General features: G+C 48.4%; 1 protein-coding gene across 1 annotated transcript in view; it reads left to right on the top strand.

Moving 5' to 3' along the window:
- The window catches only part of CSMD2 (CUB and Sushi multiple domains 2), a 576,739-nt gene that overhangs the window by 367,738 nt on the left and 187,151 nt on the right, over window positions 1-21,850 (top strand). The window contains exons 17-22 of the mRNA XM_072974827.1: window positions 9,048-9,186; window positions 10,149-10,336; window positions 11,008-11,196; window positions 11,400-11,516; window positions 16,865-17,080; window positions 18,458-18,646. Coding sequence (XP_072830928.1) covers window positions 9,048-9,186; window positions 10,149-10,336; window positions 11,008-11,196; window positions 11,400-11,516; window positions 16,865-17,080; window positions 18,458-18,646 — 1,038 coding nt within the window. The remainder of the gene's footprint in view (window positions 1-9,047; window positions 9,187-10,148; window positions 10,337-11,007; window positions 11,197-11,399; window positions 11,517-16,864; window positions 17,081-18,457; window positions 18,647-21,850) is intronic.

Consider the following 21,850-nt stretch of genomic DNA (forward strand, 5'->3'; position numbering starts at 1 on the left):
GTGGGACTTCTGGGCAGAAGCCCATGCCCCAGTGCCACTGAGCCTGTAGGGGCTCAGTCCAGCAGAATGGACCCCCCTGGCAGGCATCAGGACTTGGTAACTACAGGGACTTCTCCCCACTGCCCACCCTCCTGAATCAGGTGCTCCTAGACCACAGTTTTGCCCGGGCAATGAAACACTCAAAGGCCACATAAATGCACAACAGAAGTCAGCCTTCATTAATGGACCTGAAAGCGGTTCACTGTTTCACAGGCAGAGTCTTAATTTTGAAATTAAACTCTCTCATTTTTTCTGTCCCTGAAGGGGGAAACGCTGAGGTTGGGGGACACTAGGCAACCAGAAATAAGGGGGAAGCCTGTGGGAGAGACCCTGACTTGGCTGGTGCAAGGGGGAGTCTGCTGGGTCTTCTTACAGTGATGGGCATTTGATGATTTTTCCGGACCTGAGGAGCAGCAGATCAGAGTGGCAGAGTGAGAGCCAGACACTGGGTGGCCAGTTCCAGACTTGAAACCAGACAGAGTAAGAACCCCCTGGAATCTGGCCCTTCCTTCGCCCCTTTCCCTCCTGTATCCGAGCCTTGGGAGAACCCTGCTTTGTAATCAGCATCTTTGTCTTTCCATTTTTTCTAGTTTTGTTTTTGATTAAGTATCCCCACCTTGTGGACAATTAAATACGGGAGCTAACGGTCTTTTAAAAAATCTTTTAATATATGCTAAGAGCCTCTTTGCTTTTGAGAGGCTATAATAGGACAAGGGAGAAAATGGCTCCTTCTCCTAAATTTAGAAAGAAGGATGATCGTCTGGCTGATGTAAAGCAGAAGTCGGCAAACTTTTTCTTAAAGGGCCATCTAGGAAGTGTCTTTGGCTTTGTGGACCATGAGATCTCAGCTCAATTCTGCCATCATTATGCAAAAACGATGAATGGGTCTGATTTGGCCCTCGGGCTCTAGTTTGAGGACCCCGATCTAGAGAACAGAGGACATAAGGGGTCCATATGTTTAACATCAGAAATTTCCTAAGAAAGACTTCCAAGTAGTGAAGCAGCTACAAAGGAGTGCGAGGTTCTCTCCCCCACCCGCTCCGTTCCTCTCTGTCTTGTCTCTTTTAAGGAAGCAGTAACTAATCACACATCACCATGATCAGTGTTTTACAGGCATTACCTCATTTCAGCCAGGCAACAGTCCAGAAAGTAGGTGTCCTTACTTTCCCTCTAAGGCACAGAGACGTTGTCACTTGTCCAGGGTCCTCCCAGCTTGTGACAGAACCAGCATCCAAACCCAGGCTCTTGGCTAACCTGTTCCTGTATTTTTCCTGAATTCTATCACTAGAGAGAATATGATTTCAAATATGCTTGTGAAAAACTTAAATGCATCTGCTAACAGGATGAAAAGCAGGTTTTCCCCTTTCTATATCCCAGTAGAAAACGAAAATAAAAGGAAACATACTGCCTATCACAAAAGACAAAGAAAACAGGACACCACATGGAAGCATCAGAAATTGACAGCATAAAACAAACTGACAGGAGTAAGACAAACATATCAGTTATGATAATAAAGGTAATTAAACTCCCTATTGGAAGACAAAGACTCTCACACTGGGTTTTAAAAAAAATATATGCTGCTTACAAGAAATACACAGGGCAAAAAGGAGATACATTATCTAAAGGGAGTATGCATTTTCATTTTTAAAGCAATACTTGGTGGTTGTAAAAGAATTTAAACAATACACAAGTGCAATGAAATTAAAGGGAAAAAATATTTATTTCCTAACCCCACTCCCCAGAGAAAAATGGTTTAACAGTTTGCTGTAAACACGTCCACATTTTTTTCTCTCTGTATGTATACTAAATGTGTTACTTTTATAATTACAAAAAAAAAAAAAGCCCTATGAAAAAGAAAGGTCAGTTCTTCCCACTCCCACCAGAGGAAGCTAAGTGATGATGGTAGTTCATTTAGGCCTCTAAGGATGGGAAAAGGGTAGCCATAAATTGCTAAGATTATTTTATTTAATCTTCTTGGGGGAAAGATTATCATGCTGTAGGCATGAGAAATCTGCAAACCAGCAAGGTGAATTGACTTGCCTGAAATCAACCAGCTAGTAATCATTAAGCATTTACTATCTGCTAAATACTCAGTCAAGTGCTTTGCAAGCCTCCTGACAACCTTATGAGGGAGGTTCTGTTATGATCTTCACTTCATATATGAGGAAACTGAAGCCCAGAGTGGTTAAGTAACCCACCCAAGATCACACAGCTAAGTGGAGGGGAGAATCAGGATTCAAATCCATTATTCTGATACCAGAACCATTACTTTTTTTTAAACTTTTTTTTTGTTGAGTTATAGTCCTTTTACAATGTTGTGTCAAATTCCAGTGTAGAGCACAATTTTTCAGTTATACATGAACATACATATATTTATTGTCACTTTTTTTCCCTGTGAGCTACAAGATCTTGTATATATTTCCCCGTGCTATACAGTATAATCTTGTTTATCTATTCTATATTTTGAAATCCCAGTCTGTCCCTTCCCACCCCCCACCCCCTTGGCAACCACAAGTTTGAATTCTATGGCTATGAGTCTGTTTCTGTTTTGTATTTATGTTCTTTTTTTTTTTTTTGCATTCCACATATGTGCGTTACTTTTAACCACTAAATGTGGTTGGTCTGTCCGACTCCAAAGTTCATTCTCCTTTCGTTCTACCACAAAATAAAGAATGGGTGGTGAGGGGTATGTGCAGGTGGTGGGGAGGCAGGGCTGGAGGGAGCAGAGGAAAAAGCTTCCACTGCTTCTCGTCATTCACACTGAGACCCCTGTGAGGGCAGTGGTCAGGGTGGGCATTACCATGTCCACCCGTAGTAGGTAGAAACTCAGGCTCTGGGGCCAGACTGCCCGCGTTTCAGCCCCAGCTCTGCCACTTCCTGGCTGTGCGTTTCTAGACCAGTACCCAAGCTCTCTGTACCTGTTTCCTCCACTGTGAAGTGAGGCTAACACTAGTATCCACCTGAAGGTTTTGTGAGGGTGAATGTACGGGAAAAGCAGACACACACATGAGTGAGCATCCAGCGTCTGGGGAGGGCTCAGGAGCACCAGCTCCTGGAGTCACTTGGCTCCATCCCCATCCCCATCCCCAACTGCCCTTTGCCTCATCCAACTTAGCACCCGAGGTCAGGAGAGCTAGGGGACACCAGCCTCTCATCAGAAGCTCGGCACATTCACCATCTTGTGCTGCTGGAACGAGACACCTCAAACTGGGTGACTTAAGCAACAGAAATGTGTTTCCTCACAGTACTGGATGCTGGGAGTCCAAGGTCAAGGTGCTGGCAGGTTGCTTTCTCCTGATACCTCTCTCCTTAGCTAGCAGGTGGCCATCTTCCTGTTGTGTCCTCACATCGCCTTTTTCTCTGTGTGCGTGCACCTCTGGTATCTCTTCTTCTTCTAGGGACACCAGTCCCATCGGATTAGGACTCACCCTTTTGACCTCATTTCACCGTCATATGTCCCTAAAGGCCCATCTCCAAAGCCATTCACACTGGGGTTATGGCTTCAACCTATTAATTTGAGGGGACACAGTACAATCATAACATCTGGCATCTCTACCTTTCAACTAGTATTATTTCATTCCTTCAACAAAATATTTATTGAGCACCTACTGTGTGCCGGGCAGTGGGATAAGGCACAGGGTCCCTCTTTTGTCTTATTGCTGAGTTCTTCTCCCAGTTCAAGGCAGGACCCTCCCCTCTTTCTTTTCTTTTTCGTGTGTGTATGTGTTTCCTTCTTTTCACCCTAACCTTTTTTTTTTTACATTTTTTATTGATTCATACTCATTTTACAGTGTTGTGTCAAATTCCAGTGTTCAGCACAATTTTTCAGTCATTCATGGACATATACACACTCATTGTCACATTTTTTTCTCTGTGATTTATCATAACATTTTGTGTATATTTCCCTGTGCTATACAGTGTAATCTTGTTTATCTATTCTACAATTTTGAAATCCCAGTCTATCCCTTCCCACCCTCTTCCCCCCCTCCTCCGGTAACCACAACTTGTGGTCACCCTAACCTTTTTTAATGGAAAATTTCAAACAGAGGGAATAGAATAGAGAATCTCCGTGTACACATCCCCCAGCTTCAACAATTGTAAACCCATGGCCTGTTTTGTTTCATTCATCCCCCGACCTCATGACCCTGCTCTGGGATTATTGTGAAGCAAACTTCAAGCATAATACTCCATCCGCAACATTTCAGTGGGTATCTCTAACAGATGAAAAGAACTCTTTAAAACAGAACCACAATTCCAGGATCTTAAAAAGTATAAAAAATAATTACTAAATGAAATCAACTTTCCATGGTTATTTATCTAATCCTTCCTTTGATAATATTTTTTTAAAAGTCAGAATCCTAGGGAGGTTCATCCATCACAACTGGCTGAGATGTCTCAAGCCCATTTCCATCTGTAGGCATCTACTGCACTCCCTGGCGACGTTCATCCCGAGGAGTCTCCTGCGATCTGAATTTTGGCGATTACATCCCTGGGAGGTTGTCTAGCGTGGTGCTCTCTCTCTTAGGTTTCCTTTAATTGGCAGTAAGATCTAGAAGCCCAATCAGATTCAGGTTGTGTTTTTGGCCAGAATGCTTTTCAGGCAGGGCTCTGGGCCTCCGTCAGAAGCACATCATGTCTGGCTGTTTCTCTTTGGCTGATATTAGGAGCCATCAGTGATCATAGCCTAGACACAGCAAAATGCTAACATTCTATCTCTTCTTCTTTCACAAGCTGGAAATACTTAATTATTTTCCCTTATTTACCACTTTTCATACTAATGAATTGACGTTCTAACATCTTCCAAAGTCAAACATTTTTTTTAGCATCATTACAATCCAAAGGATATAAACGTGTTTTATGCTTTTAAATTCATAGTAGTTATTACTCTAGTCGGTGCTTAAATTGTCCCATTGGCCGGTGGGGGGCTTCTGAAGTCGACCCAACCTAATCTTATACATTTTCTGTCCCTGACCTAGAAGCAACTGTTTCCCCAAAGAGTCCTGGTTCCTTTTAGTGAGAAATGATCTTTAGAACCTGGGCACTGGGAGCACTTGTTACAATTGAGAAGGTCCTTATTTCTAAGACTTGTCAATGACCAGAGCCAAGAAATACTTTTTAAAAGATAAAATGCATCATGCGTTGATTTCATTTCAAATGTAAGAACACTTTTTCATTTAAATTCCTCGATTTTGTATCTGTATCTCCTTTCATCCTTGCTGATAATCCCAGTTCTACACCAACATAACTTCCCATTCCGTGATATACACCCTGGAGTCCCAGAATCGTAATACCACTACTACCAACAGCAATACGGTTACTGAAAATCGTTTTAGTTTTCTTCCTTTCAGTTCCTCTTGTCTCTCCATCCTACTAGGGATGGACTAGCAAATTCTTGTATTTTAAAATCCATTAACTAGCTTCTTCATGTGCAATTATGCTACCAACTGATACAGTATTACATTTATTTATTTTACTCTGCTTTTAAATTCTGAGATATTGCTTATCAAATTTAAACCTTTTTAAATTACGTAAAATATTTACATAGTTCCAAAGCTAAACCTCTACAAGAAGGTACATTCTGAGGAAGTCTAGCTTCTGCCCTGGCCCCTCCCTCCTCCCACAGGTAACCTTCTGAGTTTGGGGTTTCCCCTTTCATTGATTGTTAATATGAGTAAATACATGTGTGTCTCCCACCTTTTTCTTAGGTAAATGGAATTGAACTGTACCCTTGCTTTTACCTCTGACCTCTCTTTCTTGCTTTTATTCACTTCTTAAAATATGCTGGGGACCATGACATTGTACAGAATATTCCTCGTTCGTGTTCTATAGCTGCAGAAATAGTTCATTTTGTTGATTACCCCAATTCATTCAGTCCGCTCCCTACTGCTGAACGTTCGGGTTTGTTTCTATTCTTTAGCTGTTATAAATAGAGCTGCCTTATATAACCTGGTACATATTATATATATATGTGTGTGTGTGTATATATGTGTGTGTGTGTGTGTGTATATATATATATAGATACACGTTTTTTCATATTTTTGCCAGTATATCTTTGGGATAGAGTTCTAGAAGTAGAGTTGCTGGGTGAAAGCATAAATGCCTTTGAATTTTGCTGAATGTTACCGAATTTCCCTGCACAGGGATGGTGCCCTTTTTCATCTCCAGCAGCAAAGTACTAGAATTCCTACCATCCCTCGGCTTCACGTGTTGTCAGACTTTGGGTTTTATCTGATGGAGGAGAAATAATTTTCCAGTGTAGTTTTCATTTGTAATTTCTTAGTAAGAGTGAGGCTGAGCGTCTTCTCAAATGTTAATGAGAGACACTGCACTTAGGAATCCTCTCCTTCTCCCTGCCTGGCAACTGCCACTCTGGGATGTGAAAATGAACTAGAAAGAGAGGGAAGGACTGAATTAATGGAGAGGCTGTGTGCCCTTCACCTGAGCGGGAGAAGAGGTGGACTAGCCAGGGTCATGAAACAACACGGCAGAGGAAGAGAACAAAATGGCGGAGGCCAAAAGAGAGATGTGAGTTTCCCTCTCTGGAGATTTTAGGCAGGGCTTCGTCGATGTATATGACTGGATGGGGAGTAGCCTTGGCAGGCAGTAGTGACGGGGTGATCTGTGGCTTCCTGAAAACTGAGTGAGGACATCGCCGTCCAGCAACCAAAGAGGCTGGGTCTATGTTGACTGGGAGCCAAGAGAGAGTCCCTACCCCCCAATCGGAGACCCAGGCACACAGCAGTAGGCACGCCCCTCCCCACCTCCCAAGTCTCGCAAATCCGTTGGAAAGTAGAGGAAAGCATGAGCAGTTTCAGTAATGTGGATGGATGAATTGTGAAATCGGTACCTATAGGCAATTTACACTTTAAACGCTTGGTATTGGCGCTATGTAATTAGTTTCGGCAAGCCTCAACTTACTGAAAGTGGCATAATCACCCCGCCTGTAAGATGAGGATGATAATGGTATCTGCCTTTAGTGTTGCAGTTGTCACAAGGAAAATCCACGTAAAGCGCAGCATGTCGTAAACGCAATATCCGTGAGCTCAGACCGGCCAGCTGCGGCTGTAGTATGTTATGTGCTGCAGGAGGATTTGCAGATAGAGGTCTTGAGGTAAAATCTCCGCTCTAACTTTATGAGCTCTTGATCTAGTCTCTTAGCCTATTCAGCCTTAGTTTTCTCCTCTGTAAAATGGGGATAACTTCATAAATGCTGTGCACATTCAAAGGAGATTATAAGCATAATAACAAGCAGTTAGCGTCCTAAGCCATCAGTGTGAGCTGTCTGCTATTAACATCATTATCATTCTTATTGTTTTTATCTTCTTTGCTCATTAAACTTCCTTATATAACTTACTGTTAAGAATATTTGACAATTATTTTGGATATTTTCAGGAAGTTTGTAGAGTTGAGAGAAAAAAGGGTGATCCATTTGGCTGTGTTTTCTGAGGCTGATTACTTGGGGAAATTTGCAGATAGGAGTGTTGTGTAGCTCTTTGGCCCCTTTCCTTTGCAGTCTTGTTCAGAGCACTGTTGGCATCTAGTAGCCCCCTAGGAAGGGGTCCGAGGAAGCCGGGGTTCCTTTACAACTGGGAATCTGCTTCACTTAAGATCTCTGGATTCATGCTGTCTTCCCAGGTCTGAATCCCAGCTCTGCTACTTGCTAACCCTAGTTAGCAAGGGCTGGTTACTTCACCTCCATAAGCCTCAGCTTTTTCAGCCATAAAGTGGAGGTAATAGTAGCTGCGCCCTCACGGAGTCTGTGTGTGGTGAAGAGTGAACAGCATTAGACGGGTGAGGCTCAGCCTTGGGGGTGGAAGTCCATGTCCTTGCCTGTCAGTGTTGGGGAGGGAGGGGTCTCAGTCTGGGTGGGCGTGGTTAGACCGTCAGAATCTAACCATGCCAGAATCTCAGTGGCTTAAAAACAGGAGTTTCTATCTCACACAAGCTACTCAAGCTACCTGTGTAACATGGGTCATCAAGGGCTCCGCTTCTCAGTCACCGAAAGGCCCAGGCTGGCGGGCCTCCCACCTAGACGTCACTCCCACAGTCACCGAGCGAGGCAGGAAACTGCACATCGTGCGCTGGGCTCTTCCTGTTCCCATGTGGACATGACCCACATCACTTCTGCCCTCATTTGATGGGTCAGGGAAGTCATGTGGCCTTGCATACGTGGACACAAAAGGGGTGGATGGTGAAATCCAGCCGAGTGCCCTGAAGGCAGAGCACTGGACTAGCTCTAATGAGCACCACAGGGACCAAGGAGCTGGTTGCAGGGAGAGGCAGGAGTGATGGGGAAGGTGGGAGAGAGAACAGGAAGCTGAGGGATGGAAAGAAGGGGCCAAGAGGACATGGTCTGCAAGCTCAGAGCCAGGAGGTGCGTCTGGCCCCCACAGGTCTTGTGGGTTTACCTGCCATGGACTACACTCACCATTCCTCCATCGACTCACTCACTCATTCCAGCAGTAGTCACTGCGGGACACTGTGTGCCAAGCACTAGGCTGAGGGCTGGGGATGCAGGGATTCCGGGTGGTGTGAAACAAGTCACGCAGTCCATGCTCTCAGGGAGCTCACAGCAGAGCAGGCTGTGAGGGGCGCTGAGCTGAGCACCGGGGCTCCGACCACGCTGCAGTGCCAGAGCACCCGGTGCTGACTGCGCAGGGGTGGGCCAGGCTGATCCCTCTGCCAGAGGCCTGACAGTTGAGTGAGGAACAAAGAAAGAACCAGTGCGACCCAAATACTAGCTGTACTTCAGCCCTTCTAGAATGACAAAAGTCTTTGTTTAAAGGATTCTTTTCTCCTCTGGCCCTTCATGAATCTGCAGGTGATGTAACTGGATATATCCATAAAGGTCCCCAAAGAACTCACGGTTTATATTGTTTATGTCATCCTCCACACACACACACACACGAAACACAACACTTGCTGGCAGACACATTTTATAAAGAGGTTTTTAAATGTATCCACTTGTCCCCCTAAGAAAGCTGCTTCTCTCCCTTCTGTCCCCCCAGCTCCCTGCGGTGGCCATCTGACTGCGCCCAGTGGGACCATCCTGTCTCCGGGCTGGCCTGGCTTCTACAAGGATGCCCTGAGCTGCGCCTGGGTGATCGAAGCCCAGCCAGGCTACCCCATCAAGATCACCTTCGACAGGTGCTTGTAACTACAGCCTGGGGGCGGGGGCAGGGGTGATATCTCTGGAGTGGGGTGGGTGGGGGACTAGCACCAATGCTGAAATATCAGCAAGGTCAGAGGACACCAAATCAACTGCCCTGGGTGGGGACAGCCTGCATGCGCTTTGCCCTTGGCCTTGGTTCCATCTCAGTAGTGGGGTTTGTGCTGTTTAGAGAACTATGTCTGGAGGGGTGAGGAGAAGGCTGGGGTATCACTGGGGATGTCAGAGCCCTCTTCTCCCATAACCCCCCATCCAGCGCTGAAGCCAGCATTAGCACCCTAGGAGCACAGTCCTGATGTTCCCAGGGTAGGAAGGCGATCTTCCCCTCAGACTCCAATCCTGCTCACATGTCCCACTTCTAGCTCCCACCCTGGTTGTGCCCCCCAAATGGGATAAGTAGCCACCCAAGGGTGAACACACACTTCTGAACAAAGCACTCGTGGCCTGGAATAGCCGTTGCAAACTTCTCTGGGAAGGGCCAGGTAGTAAATATTTCAGTTTTCATAAGATACTTGCAGGTATCTGTTGCATAGTTTTCACCTTAAAAAAATACTCCTTTATAAATGTAAAAATTGTTCTTAGCCCTTAAGCCACACAAAAACAGGCTATAGACCAGATTAGGCCCTGGGACTGTAATTTGCTGAATGCTGGCCTAGAACAATCTGACTCCCGTGAGGCTGGTCATTGTGCCTCTAGATCTGAAGATGGGTCAGGGCCCAGGCCACAGAGAGGGCTGGGAGAGCTGGCTCCACGCTGCACCCAGGAGGACGAGGAGGGTTCAAAACAGTAGTCTCTACTGAGCGTGTGCGGATTATGTTAAAATAGCCCAACCTGCCCACGTCGGGTGGCTCTGAAGCCCTGGGTCAGGCAGGGCCCTTTGTCATTTGCAAATTAACGAGCCTTGGATTTCTCAAGTCATCTTCATTCCCATCTTCTGCAGATTTAAAACCGAGGTCAACTATGACACCCTGGAAGTGCGAGATGGACGGACATACTCGGCCCCCTTGATCGGGGTTTACCATGGAACCCAGGTCCCCCAGTTCCTCATCAGCACCAGCAACTACCTCTACCTCCTCTTCTCTACCGACAAGAGTCACTCGGACATCGGCTTCCAGCTCCGCTACGAGAGTGAGTCTCGGGGAGGCCGGGTGGGTGAGAGGACCCAGGACAGTGCTCCACCAGGAGGCCCCGGCTCGGCCGCATCCGCGGGGCATCCTCACTTAGGCTGGGTCCCTTGGGAGGGACTTCTTGCCCTCAGCATCTCTCAGAGCTCAACTTTAGGAACTATGAGAGGTTCTCCTCTGTGCCGCCATGCTGCGCACTCCGGGGGCCGAGTATTTGACAGGTGATGAAGTTGGAGTGAGGTGTCGTCCCCCACTCACTCATCCTCTCTCATCACCTGCCTTCGTCATGGGTACCTCGACTTAAAGAGACTGATATCGATGTAGTTCTTTGCAGACCACTGTAGAAACCTGTGGCTGAGAGGACCATGAGGAGAGGGTCATTTTCTTATTCAGGTTTGTATCCATGACCCTTCGCATGGCATCTGAGCCACAGGGGACACTCAGCTGATGTTTATTGAATGAATGATGAACAAACAAAGATCGAGCCGACTTGTTTTCTCTGAAGATCAGTCTTCAGACACCCTCGGTGGATCTTGACAGCCACATTTGATGAGGGGTAGAGACAACTTCGGCCTTTTCTCAATCTGGGCTCTCCACCCTCCCTTTGTGAGTCAGCTGGGGTCCTTCTCTGCTGGCAGTGAGCTGTCTGTTCCAGCGGTGGGCTCTCTTTTCCAGCTGTCACGCTGCAGTCCGATCACTGTCTGGATCCAGGGATCCCTGTAAACGGGCAGCGTCATGGGAACGACTTCTATGTGGGTGCCCTGGTGACCTTCAGCTGTGACTCGGGCTACACATTAAGTGATGGGGAGCCCCTGGAGTGTGAGCCCAACTTCCAGTGGAGCCGGGCCCTGCCCAGCTGTGAAGGTGAGACACACCGTAAGGGGGGCGCTCAAGTAGAGGACTCCTTTCCCGCTGTGAAAACACAGTGGCTAGAAGGGGCACTGACTCCCCTACCCTGTCAGTGAGAGTTGGGGGTTTGAGAGGAGATGGGGGTGGGATCCCGGAAGGATTGTGGGGGGAGCTCCCTGGGCCACTGGTCTTTCAGTGTCCTCTCCACTCCTCTCCAGCACTCTGTGGTGGCTTCATTCAAGGCTCCAGTGGGACCATCTTGTCACCAGGATTCCCTGACTTCTACCCCAACAACTTGAACTGCACCTGGATTATCGAAACATCACATGGCAAGGGTGAGTGTCAGTCCCATAACAAGTCTTGGGATGTGACATGTTCATGGTCAATATGACCTCAGTGGGGATCTCCCTCTATAGTGACCTCTATAGTGACTTCTGACCAACAAGAAAACTCCCCCAGAACCTTCCCATCTCTTTGAATCACAGAACTCATTCAACAGATATTTGTAAAATCAAAATTTTTCCTTCTAAAAGAGATCTTAGACATTACCAGCTCTCAAAGCTACTGAATGCAGGAACCTTCTCTAAATCACTCCCCACAAGGTGGCAACACACACCCCGTGTAGACACCCCCAGTGGTGAAGAGGTGGCCAATCCACTCAACATACAGGCACTTGTTCTCATTTTCTGATGGATCTGAGCCCTCCTAATAACCTATGAGGTGTCCCTGAAACTGAGTGCCTCTCACTGTGTCCTGGAGGAACACAGGATGTATCTGCTCCCTGTTCCTCAGGTCCAGCCTGCAGGTATTGTGCGCGGCAACCCTCTTCTCACAGAACTCACACTGTTCCTCACATGAGTGTTTTCATATTCCTCACCAGGCTGCACTGGTGCCCCGCCTTCCCTAACATAGGTGATCTTTGAGAGTCCAAGTTCAAAGTGAGGATGCTGGTTACAAAGAAACATTAATTAATATACTCTTTCATTTAACAAATATTAACTGTGTGCCACCCATGTGGCAGACACCGGAGCTGGGAATAAACAGAAAGCAGGCAGATGTGGCTTCCACCCTCAGAAGCTTATCTAGAGTCAAGGTTCTCTACCCCTCTGCCATCTGGCAAATGCTCTAATGATGGACCGCACCTGAACGGCTGAGATTTTCCATGGTGGAGGTGGAAACCAGGCAGCTGTGTTTCTGGAACACTTCACTAGTAATCATGATGCATGCCCTTAAATAAGAACCTCTAGTCTAAAAGAATTAACGTGGAAAAAAGCCAAGAAAAAAATTTAAAGGAAAGAGTAACCCTTCCAGATATTAAAATGTTGTTATAGGCTAAAATAACTTTAGCGATCTGGTATGAGTATAGGAGTGGACACAGCAATCAGTGGGAGAGACTAAAGATCCAGAAATAGACTCCTCTGTGAATGCGTGTGTGTGTGAGAGAGAGAGACAGTCTTCAGTATATGATTAAAGTGTCGTTTCCGATCCATTAAAAGGAGGATGGCTTATTTAATAAATGGTTTTAAAACAGTGGGCTTAACCATTTGGAAAAAAGGGAAAAACCAAACCATGCCTCACACATTTAACGACATTTAATTCTAGTCCTGGAAGAACCTGGACGTCTAACCTCAGGTGGGATGAACTGAAAGAGTAGCACCAAAACTAGCATCCATAAAGGCAAATTGGTTAGATTTGATTAAAGAACACTTTGGATGGATTTATGTTTTTTAAAAAAAATCCATTAAATATTCAAATAGTTAATAGACAAAAATATTTGCAACCTATATAATCATCTAAGGATTACCAACCCAAAGCATAAAGAGCTCTTAAAAATTTCTAAGAAAAATATACCTAGGTCTACAGGCTTATAAAATAAGCCAAGCTATAAATGAACACTTCATAATCAAGGGAATACAAATGAAAAGACATCAACCCCATTAACAATTTTTAAAAATGCATATTCAACAAGTAACAAAGTACCATTTCCCTTTCAAGTCAGCAGAGAACTCACTTCCTCTCTCAAGCCTTCCCAACCCTCTGCCCCCGGCCCTGGGTCTGGGTCGGGATCCCCTCCACAGGCTCCCATGGGATCCTGTGCCATCCCAGTCCCAGACTTCACCCCACTGTACAGAACTTGCATTTCCATCATCTGTCTCCTGGACAGACTCTAAGCTCTTTGAGAGAAATGTCTGCCTTGTTTCCTGCAGTTTCCCCAGCTTCGGGCTTGATGCCTGGCACATAAGAAACTCAGGAAATCTTTATATGAACTGAATTAAACTGAACTCACACACTTCTCCAGAGGGCACTCCTCAGGCTCTGCCTGTAACAGTCTCTTAGGTTAACAGACCTATGGGGCTGCCAATTCTGATTGCTCCCTAACAGGCCGGGGAAACTCAAAACTGTGAAATTCAGAATTGTTCAACTGACCACATGCCCAGCCCAAAGGACCAGCCAGTTCAGAGGTCCAGAGAATATACCTTTGCCAAGACCCCAGGACCGACATCTTTTAACCCCCAAGGCTCTCTGGGAGTTAGACACACTGAGCGCAAAGATCACCTACTATGTGTCAGGCAGTATGCTGTGGGCTTTGCAAGTGCTACGCACAGTGCTCCTCACCCCAAAGGTTAAATGTCACCTGTAAGGGAAGTCCTGTCATCCGCATATCACAGTTGAGGAAACTCCAACTCAGGGTGCACCGAGCAGCTTTGGTCCAGACCCTTCCGCTGGTAGACAGTCTTTTGATCCAAGTCAGCCTCCCTCCAAAGCCCCCTTCTCCCACAGCCCTGCTCTTTCTGCTCCAGCATGGTGTCGATGTCCTTTGCACGATTCTGCATGGTTCCTGCCAGTGAAGTCCTCATTTGTATGGTCATCTGTCACACCAAATCTGGATTCAAACTCCAGCACAGGGCCTCTCTATTTCTGTGACAACGTCTTCATTTTCTCACAATGGCCAAAAGAGCCCCAAGCAATCAGCACAGCTGGGAAACCCAGGGGTTTCATCTCAGTTTACTCATCCTTAGAATCCCTGCCAAATGTTTACTCCTTTGCAGGGGCTATATTTGCATGCTAGAAAAACGAAGCAAAGGCGCAGCGCTCAATTCAGCTTTGTTTCCGCCTTTTACTGCGTCTGACCCACCCTCCACCCAGCCCCGTGTTCTGGCCAGGAGGAAAAGGACTTCTGTTCCACCCAGCCTTCTCCCAAGCTCTGCAGACTGAGAACAGTGTTTCCCATTTGCACACGTGTTTGTTTGGGAGAACAGGATAAGTGCAAGCACACCTACTCGTGGGTCTCCAGGCTTATACCCCTCATGTCACAGGTCGTGAAGCCTTCCCAACCCCGGGGGCACAGTCGCCCACTCTCCCTCTGTGCCCCCGCTCTGGGTTCTCACTATTGATGTGTCTGTCTCCTGCGCTACGCTGGCAGATCTTTCTCTGTGCTTAGCACAGGACTGACACTTAGTAAGGGCTCAGAATCTATTTCTCTGAGCAAACAGATAAATGGATGTGTCCCAATTGCCTGGGCACAGGGCATTACAAGCCGCATCCCTGGTCCCACCACTTCTCCTGGGTTCTGTTCCCCCAACTCCCCCACCCATAGAATCCCAAGCACTCCAAGATCACCAGTATCTATCCACAGAGAGGCAAGAATATGAAAACATGTAAAATGTTTTAGCATTAAGACCTTGGCCCTAACCATCATTTATCAAAAACGTGTCAGTATTTATCCGGAGGAGTATCCTTCACACGTATATGTGCCTACAGATCTCTTGTGGGATCTTGTTAGCATGCAGATTCTGATTCGGGAGGTCGGTGGTAGAGGCTGAGATTCCGCATTTCTAACGAGCTCCCAAGCGATGCCCAGGCTGCTGGTCCCTGGACTTTGGATAGCACGTAGATGCAGCATCCTCACCTCCCCGAGATCCTGCCCTCACGCATCCATGGCGTGTATTCCCACGGGCACGCTCACTTGTGGGCAGGCATGCATTCCCCCTACGTCCACCCACCTGGACAAGTTCAAGAGTTGCCTAGGGTGTTAAGATCCTGCCGCTCCATATCCTTTCTCACCCCGGGCCCCTCCCACTTCCTGGCCCCTCCCACTTCCTGGCCCCTCCTACCGCGGGCGCTCTTTCTGCCGCGGAAGAAGCAGCGCGGTTCTGCACAGCCTCCGCAGTCAGATCGCCTTAGCTTAGATCCCAGCTCTCCCACCTACAGCTGGGTGACCGTGGACAAATGACGTCATGTCTCTGTACCTCGGTTTCCTAATGTGTAACGTGGAGGCGAGAGTAATCGCGCCCGTGCTGTAGAGTGATCAGCAGGATGAAATGAGCTTTCGTGTCTTCCTTTCCGATTGATAGGCGCTGACTTCAGAGCAACTAAAACGTGCAGGACAATGACACACAAATACTTAGGGCTGAAAGCGTTGGTGAATATTATTGTCTTTATTCCAGGGATTGCTTTTTGCGCAGCGCCACCCCACCCCCCTGCACCGCTCCGCCTCCTCCCAGTCTTCTGTCTGAGGCCACTCACCCTGAGCTTCCATTCTGCCCCCTCATCCTGCCCCTCTCTGGCCCTCTTCTTCCTGCACCTGTTCACTGGCAGCTCCCAGGTCTAGCACGATAATCCGACCTTAGTCCTGAACTCCAAGTCTATACCTCCAGTTGTCCGCCAGCTTGCAATGCTTGAACACTGAAAATGCAGGATGTTCGGAGCTAAGTCCGTTACCCCTCTGCCACCTGCTCCTCTTCCTCCTGTGTGTCCTACCCCAGGTCATGAAAGACACCACTGTCCTTCAGGTCAAGACCCCCCTCCCCATCACCGCTTCCTTTCTCCTTTGCATCTGTTGCCTCTGATCCCTGTCCACTCTACCTCCTGAGGGCTCGTGTCCCGTTCCTACTCTCTGCCAGCCCCTGTCCTCTCTCTCCCAGTGCATGGCTGCCGTCCTAACTGTTCCCTCTCCTCTCCCTCCACTTCTTCCTCCTCACAGCCACCCACATCTTGCTGATCTAAAATCTGATCCACTCTGCATAGGACGATTTCTCGATGCCTCCAGAAAAATAGCCAGTCTGGCCCAGCCTACATTTCCAGCCTCTCTTCCAGATGTTTCCTGCTGAGCATGTCCAGCCACACCATGCAGCTCACTGAGCCCTGGAATCCACAGTGGCCCTGTCCCTTCCCACATGCCAGCCCCCTGCCTGGGATGCCCATTTCCCTCTTACCAGGTTAATTCCTATGCATCCTTTAAGACCCAAATCTTCACTCCTTAGGGTGTCCTACCCTGCCCTCTTCCTGCTGCAGACTGCTTTCCCTTCTGCCCTCCAGCTCACTCTGATCTGCATTCGTTACTCTGCAGTGTAGCTAGACCCGCTTGCGCCCATCTGGCCCCGAGGAATCACCCAACAAATGTACAAATACTTGTTGAATGAATTTCCCTAAATCTCCCTTTCAAACCAGGACGACTATAAAGCACCATCCTCCTCCCTGACTGGACCTGTGGGCAAGGACATGTCCGGTCCCCCCAGGTTCTTTCATTCAGGTTGGCCCGTGTGTGTTTATGACACGCATGTGCACTTCTGCACGCTGATGGACGTTTGCAAATGGGAAACATTCGGACAGACCCCGTCGTGCAGCTGGACCCCTTCAGCCCTCCTGCCGGCATCTCCCTGACCCTCTGGTCTCTCGGCAGGTGTGTTCTTCACTTTCCACACCTTCCACCTGGAGAGCGGCCATGACTACCTCCTCATCACGGAGAACGGCAGTTTCACGCAGCCCCTGCGGCAGCTGACCGGCTCGCGGCTGCCCGCCCCCATCAGCGCCGGACTCTATGGCAACTTCACCGCCCAGGTCCGCTTCATTTCTGATTTCTCCATGTCCTATGAAGGCTTCAACATCACCTTCTCAGGTAAGGCACTGGAAGGTCCCCAGTGCGGAGGCAGGGAGGGGTGAGAAGAGACGGCCAAGCATTCTGCCTCTCCCACTGGTCTTCCCAGGAGAAGACTATTGATCTGCTCCCCAGCCTCTGGGCCAGTGACCTCCCTGCTGCAGCACAAGGTATCTGGGTTAGACACAAAGATGAACTTCCTTATCATGGGCTTGGAAGGACTTCTGGAGAATCTCTTTCTGTGACGGTGTGCAGGATTCACTCTGAACATGACCCACCCAGCTGATTGAACTAGAGGACCTCACAGAAAAGTCCCTTCCTGCCCGAGTCATTCCAGATTCTTCTAATTCCATTTCCACTACTTCATGACCACAGCAATCTAAAAAAGAAAGAAAGAAAGAAAACGAAGGGAAGTTGAAATTAACACATTAGAGTGTTTGAGTCTTCTCTAGGGGCTTGTTCACCAAGACTAATTTAGTAACAATGGGTATTTATCTCTGTGTTTAAGGAATCCTGAAAAGAAAGCTCTTTAATTCACATTCAGGGAGGAAAGAGGACCCTTCACTCCTCTATTACCACGTCCTCCCACTGCTCTCAGCCCACTGCTTCCAGAGCACCCCCTCCCAGCCAGGAACAGAGGAAGCTGCAGATGGATGCCCCCTGGGATGGGCTAGAGATACCTGACCTCTAGGAAATGGGACCTGGCCCAGCTTAGCCCCACACTGTCCCTCCAGCAGATGCCACCTGCCATGTGTCTGGCTGATGGGACATACCCAGCCAGTCTGCCTTACCCCATCTGAGTGAGACCCTCCTTCTCCCTACAACACAGAGCCCCAGGGCACTGTGTCCCAGAAGGAAGATGCCCTTGGGGACAAGGGGGTAGGTACTTCTGTGTCATCTGCCTCACCTGCCAGCATTACTGAGACACAGCTTCAGGCGAAGCCCTTGGATTCTTTTTCCCAGTGTAAGTTGCCCTAGGCTGGGTCATATGTTCTGACCCTCTAGAACCAGGCTGATTGCATCCATCTGGCTCAGTGCCTAGGGAGAAAGAGGGAGGAGAGTCTGCAAGCCTGAAGCTGGGGTTAACGTGGAGATGAGGGGACAGAGGAGGGAAGGGTCAACCTCATAAATATTCCCGGGGAGTGGGTCTCCAGAACCGTGGTGCCCTCTCCCACTGCTCACGGTTCCACGGCGTTCAGACCACCCGGACCACGACCTGCCTGTTCCTCCCCTGCTCTGTTCCTCACGGGCTCTCTCTCCTTTTCTCCTTACCTTTCGTGGATCAGAGTGTACTCGGTCCCTCTGTCTGTCTCCTCCTCTGGCCCTTTCCCCCCTGGTGTCTTCGTCTGTGTGTTCCCGTCTCTGTCTCTGACCCCGGCTCTCCTGCTGCCTTCCCAGAATATGACTTGGAGCCCTGTGAGGAGCCCGAGGTCCCAGCCTACAGCATCCGGAAGGGCCTGCAGTTTGGCGTAGGCGACACCTTGACCTTCTCCTGCTTCCCCGGGTACCGTCTGGAGGGCACGGCCCGCATCACGTGCCTGGGGGGCAGACGGCGCCTGTGGAGTTCGCCTCTGCCAAGGTGTGTTGGTAGGTGGTCACGTGCTTTCATTTTGCTTCACTAATGGGGTTGGCCGAACTTTAGTCAATTGCGGTGAGATAGTGGAGCACACACGGGCCAAGAGGCCAACAGGACTGGGTTTAAGGACTGTCTTAGCATACAGTTACCGGCAGTGGGACCGTGGGTGGGTGGCCTAACCTCCTTCCACCCCAGCCTCCTTATCTCTACCAAAGGGTTGGCCGTGCCTGCTTCATTGGCTGTTCTGTAGCCTGAACTGATCTTTACAAAGTGGATCCACAGTAGGCACCCAAATAAAATTGATTTCCGTACTCTTCCCTCCCACCCTGAGCACACGTCCCTGTGGTTTAGGGATGCCTCTTGCAGAGAAGCCTGGGTGGGGCTTGGGTTGACCTCTAGGAAGGAGTATGATGTTTGTCCATGGAGAGCCCCCATCTGGTAGAGTAGAGGGCTGAGTTTACCAGTCCAATGAGCCTGCGGTATTTTCAGAATCTCTAGAAGACTTCATCCCTCCCACTAGGGAGGCTTTTATAAAAAGTGGTCAAGAAGGGCTTCTCTGATGAGTTGACATTTTAGTAGAGACCTGAAGGAATTCAAGGAGCTAATCGGGTATCTGGGAGAAGAGGGAACAGAGTGCCAAGGCCCTGAGCCATGAGGATTGTTTGAGCTCAGTGTTTGAGGTTCAACTTGGAGGCCAGTCTGGAGCAAGCGACAGGGAGAACACAGATGATCAGGTAGCTGATAGAGTTGGTTCCGGGAGCTTCCTTGGCAGAGTGCTCTAGAAGGCTGTTCAGGGCTCCAGGTCCCGAGGGCGGAGAGAAGTAGGGTGATATCCCAGGAAGTGGGGACAATTGCTGGCTGCCCCTCATTTATAAGGTTCATGGCTCTGTTTACTCGACACTCACAGTGTAGGGGGAGATGGAACACAGGCTGGATTCGAGGATTACCTACCATGCTCACAGTGAGCCACTAGGAACTCATGCTTCAAGTAAAATATTACATAAAACCCAATATACCAAACAGATGAAAGCAGCACAGCACTGGCTGAATCGGGGGCCGGCATCTTAAGGGCCCCTGAGGTCAGCCTTACCTGAGACAGCACCACGGACCCCCGGGGCAGAGGACAGTAATAAGCAGGATGGCAAGATGGGCTGGGCCCAGGCTGGGCAGCCACACAGGCCCAAGGTAGGGGCTCTGCTCTGCCACTGACCAGCTGTTAGACCTTGGGCAGGTCACCAAACCTCAACAACCACAGCTTCCTTGTTTACAGAACAGAGGTAACAATATCCAACCCATAGGCTTTATTCCAGATTAGATGACATAATTTACATAAACCAATGGAGTACTGTATAATTACCATCATTTTGCTAGTAACCTTTTTGATGGCCAATAACCAATAACCTTTTACGATCTCAGAGGGGAAACATAAGGACAAATAAATACAGAATCCCATTTTTGACCAGTTAACTAATCCCGCATTTATCCTTTCTCCTGTAACCATCCCCAAGAGCATCCACCTCCACCCCGACCTGCGTGCACATTCAGACGCACAAGTATCCCCCAGATCAGTAGGTTTAGTATCTATCTGGCTGCTAGCAGCTCTTTTCTCCTCTGGGAAAATGTCTTCAGCTAAATGGTTCTGGGGGAAATTGTTCCTAAACGGGATTATCCAGGACCACAGATGCACACACACCCTGAGCGCTTGCCTCATTGATCTCATTACAAAAGCTCATTCTTTAACCTATTATTCCAATTACTGTTTGTTCATGGCCCCTCACAATACTTTCATTATTACGTTTGTCTTCTGTTTTGTATGTTATTAATAACGCATAGCAATTATAATCACCTCTAATTACTACCAGCCCTGCCACAGAGCCTCAGGTTGGAGGAATCTCAGGAATGCCCACCTGGGAGATGCTCCCAGTTGCCATATGCAGTGTAGGTATAAATTAGATGACTTAGCCCACACAGTGTTACCAGGAACATTCCCTGCTGAGAAGGAGATGGAGAGCCCTGGGCTCTAATTCACGGTGTGACAAGACGACACAGCCCCTGACTTCAGGGTCCCCTGAACTTGATGTGGAAGAGACAGCCCTGGCCCCAGAGGACCCCATTCTGCAGCAGGAGACATGGCCTTGTCCTTGGGAGCCCCAGTGTGATGGAGCAGAGCTAACTCTCCGCCTCGGGAGCCCCAGACTGATGGATAAGACACAGCCTCTGCCCTTGATGAGACCCCTTTGATGGGGATGACAGAAGTCGCAGAGGCCTGAGTCAGAGGCACCACTTTCCAGTGCATATGACTGTTTGTGTCTCTGGAACGTGTATTTATTTCCATTTATGCTTGGACTTGGCTTTTCAGTGCATCTGCTCACTTCCCCTGTTCCTTTGGAAACTCTCCCAGAAGCAAGCACCATGTCCCTCTATCTCCTGGACACTCCCTGGTACCCAGGAAAAAGGCCCTGGCAGGGGGTCAAACCAGGTGTTTGGCCCAGGACTGGACCCATCTGAAGCCGTCAGCCCTGTTTCCCTCCCCAGAAAGGTGCTGGGCAGGTGGAAAAGAGGAGAGGGCCATTAGAGGGCAGAGAAGGGCATGGAGCTATTGTGCAGCAAGCCAGAGGCAGGAAGGAGGTGCAAAAAATATGCCTACACCAATGTTTAAGGAAAACCAACTTTTAGGAACTAGGTGGAGAGCAAGAGGCATCAGGAACACTGAGGATGCTGTACCAGTCGGGCAGCTAATGCCTGCTTCCTGACAAGCTTCTTGGGTTTTCTGCCAGTCCCAGAGCCATCAGGATAGATGGGGGAGAAAGGAATAATGCTTGTTGAGTGCCCGCTATGTGCTAGCTACTCCCTATATGTTCACTGATTTTATCATAAAATTTCATCTGTTTATTCTCTATAGTTTTACGTGGTTGCTGTTATTGTCCAGATCAAGGCAGATGAAGAGACCGAGGTTCAGAGAGTTGATGTAACTTGTCTCTCTGTATCCAAAGTCTATTCTCATCCCGCTGCACCATTGCCTTTCCCTCAATGGAAAGGAATGGTGTGTGACCCCAGAGATGGTGGAGAGCTGCTTCACAGGGCTGCTCGTGTGATGTAGCTGAGTAATAACTGCGTAAAAATATGTGCAGCCCTCAACACCCAGTCCCCAAATGCCCCCCTTCATCTGTGGGCACCCAGAATACTGACACCCTCTAGAAACACATCCACCTAAT

This window comes from Vicugna pacos, chromosome 13 (genome assembly GCF_048564905.1).
Source record: "Vicugna pacos chromosome 13, VicPac4, whole genome shotgun sequence".
Taxonomy (NCBI): domain Eukaryota; kingdom Metazoa; phylum Chordata; class Mammalia; order Artiodactyla; family Camelidae; genus Vicugna; species Vicugna pacos.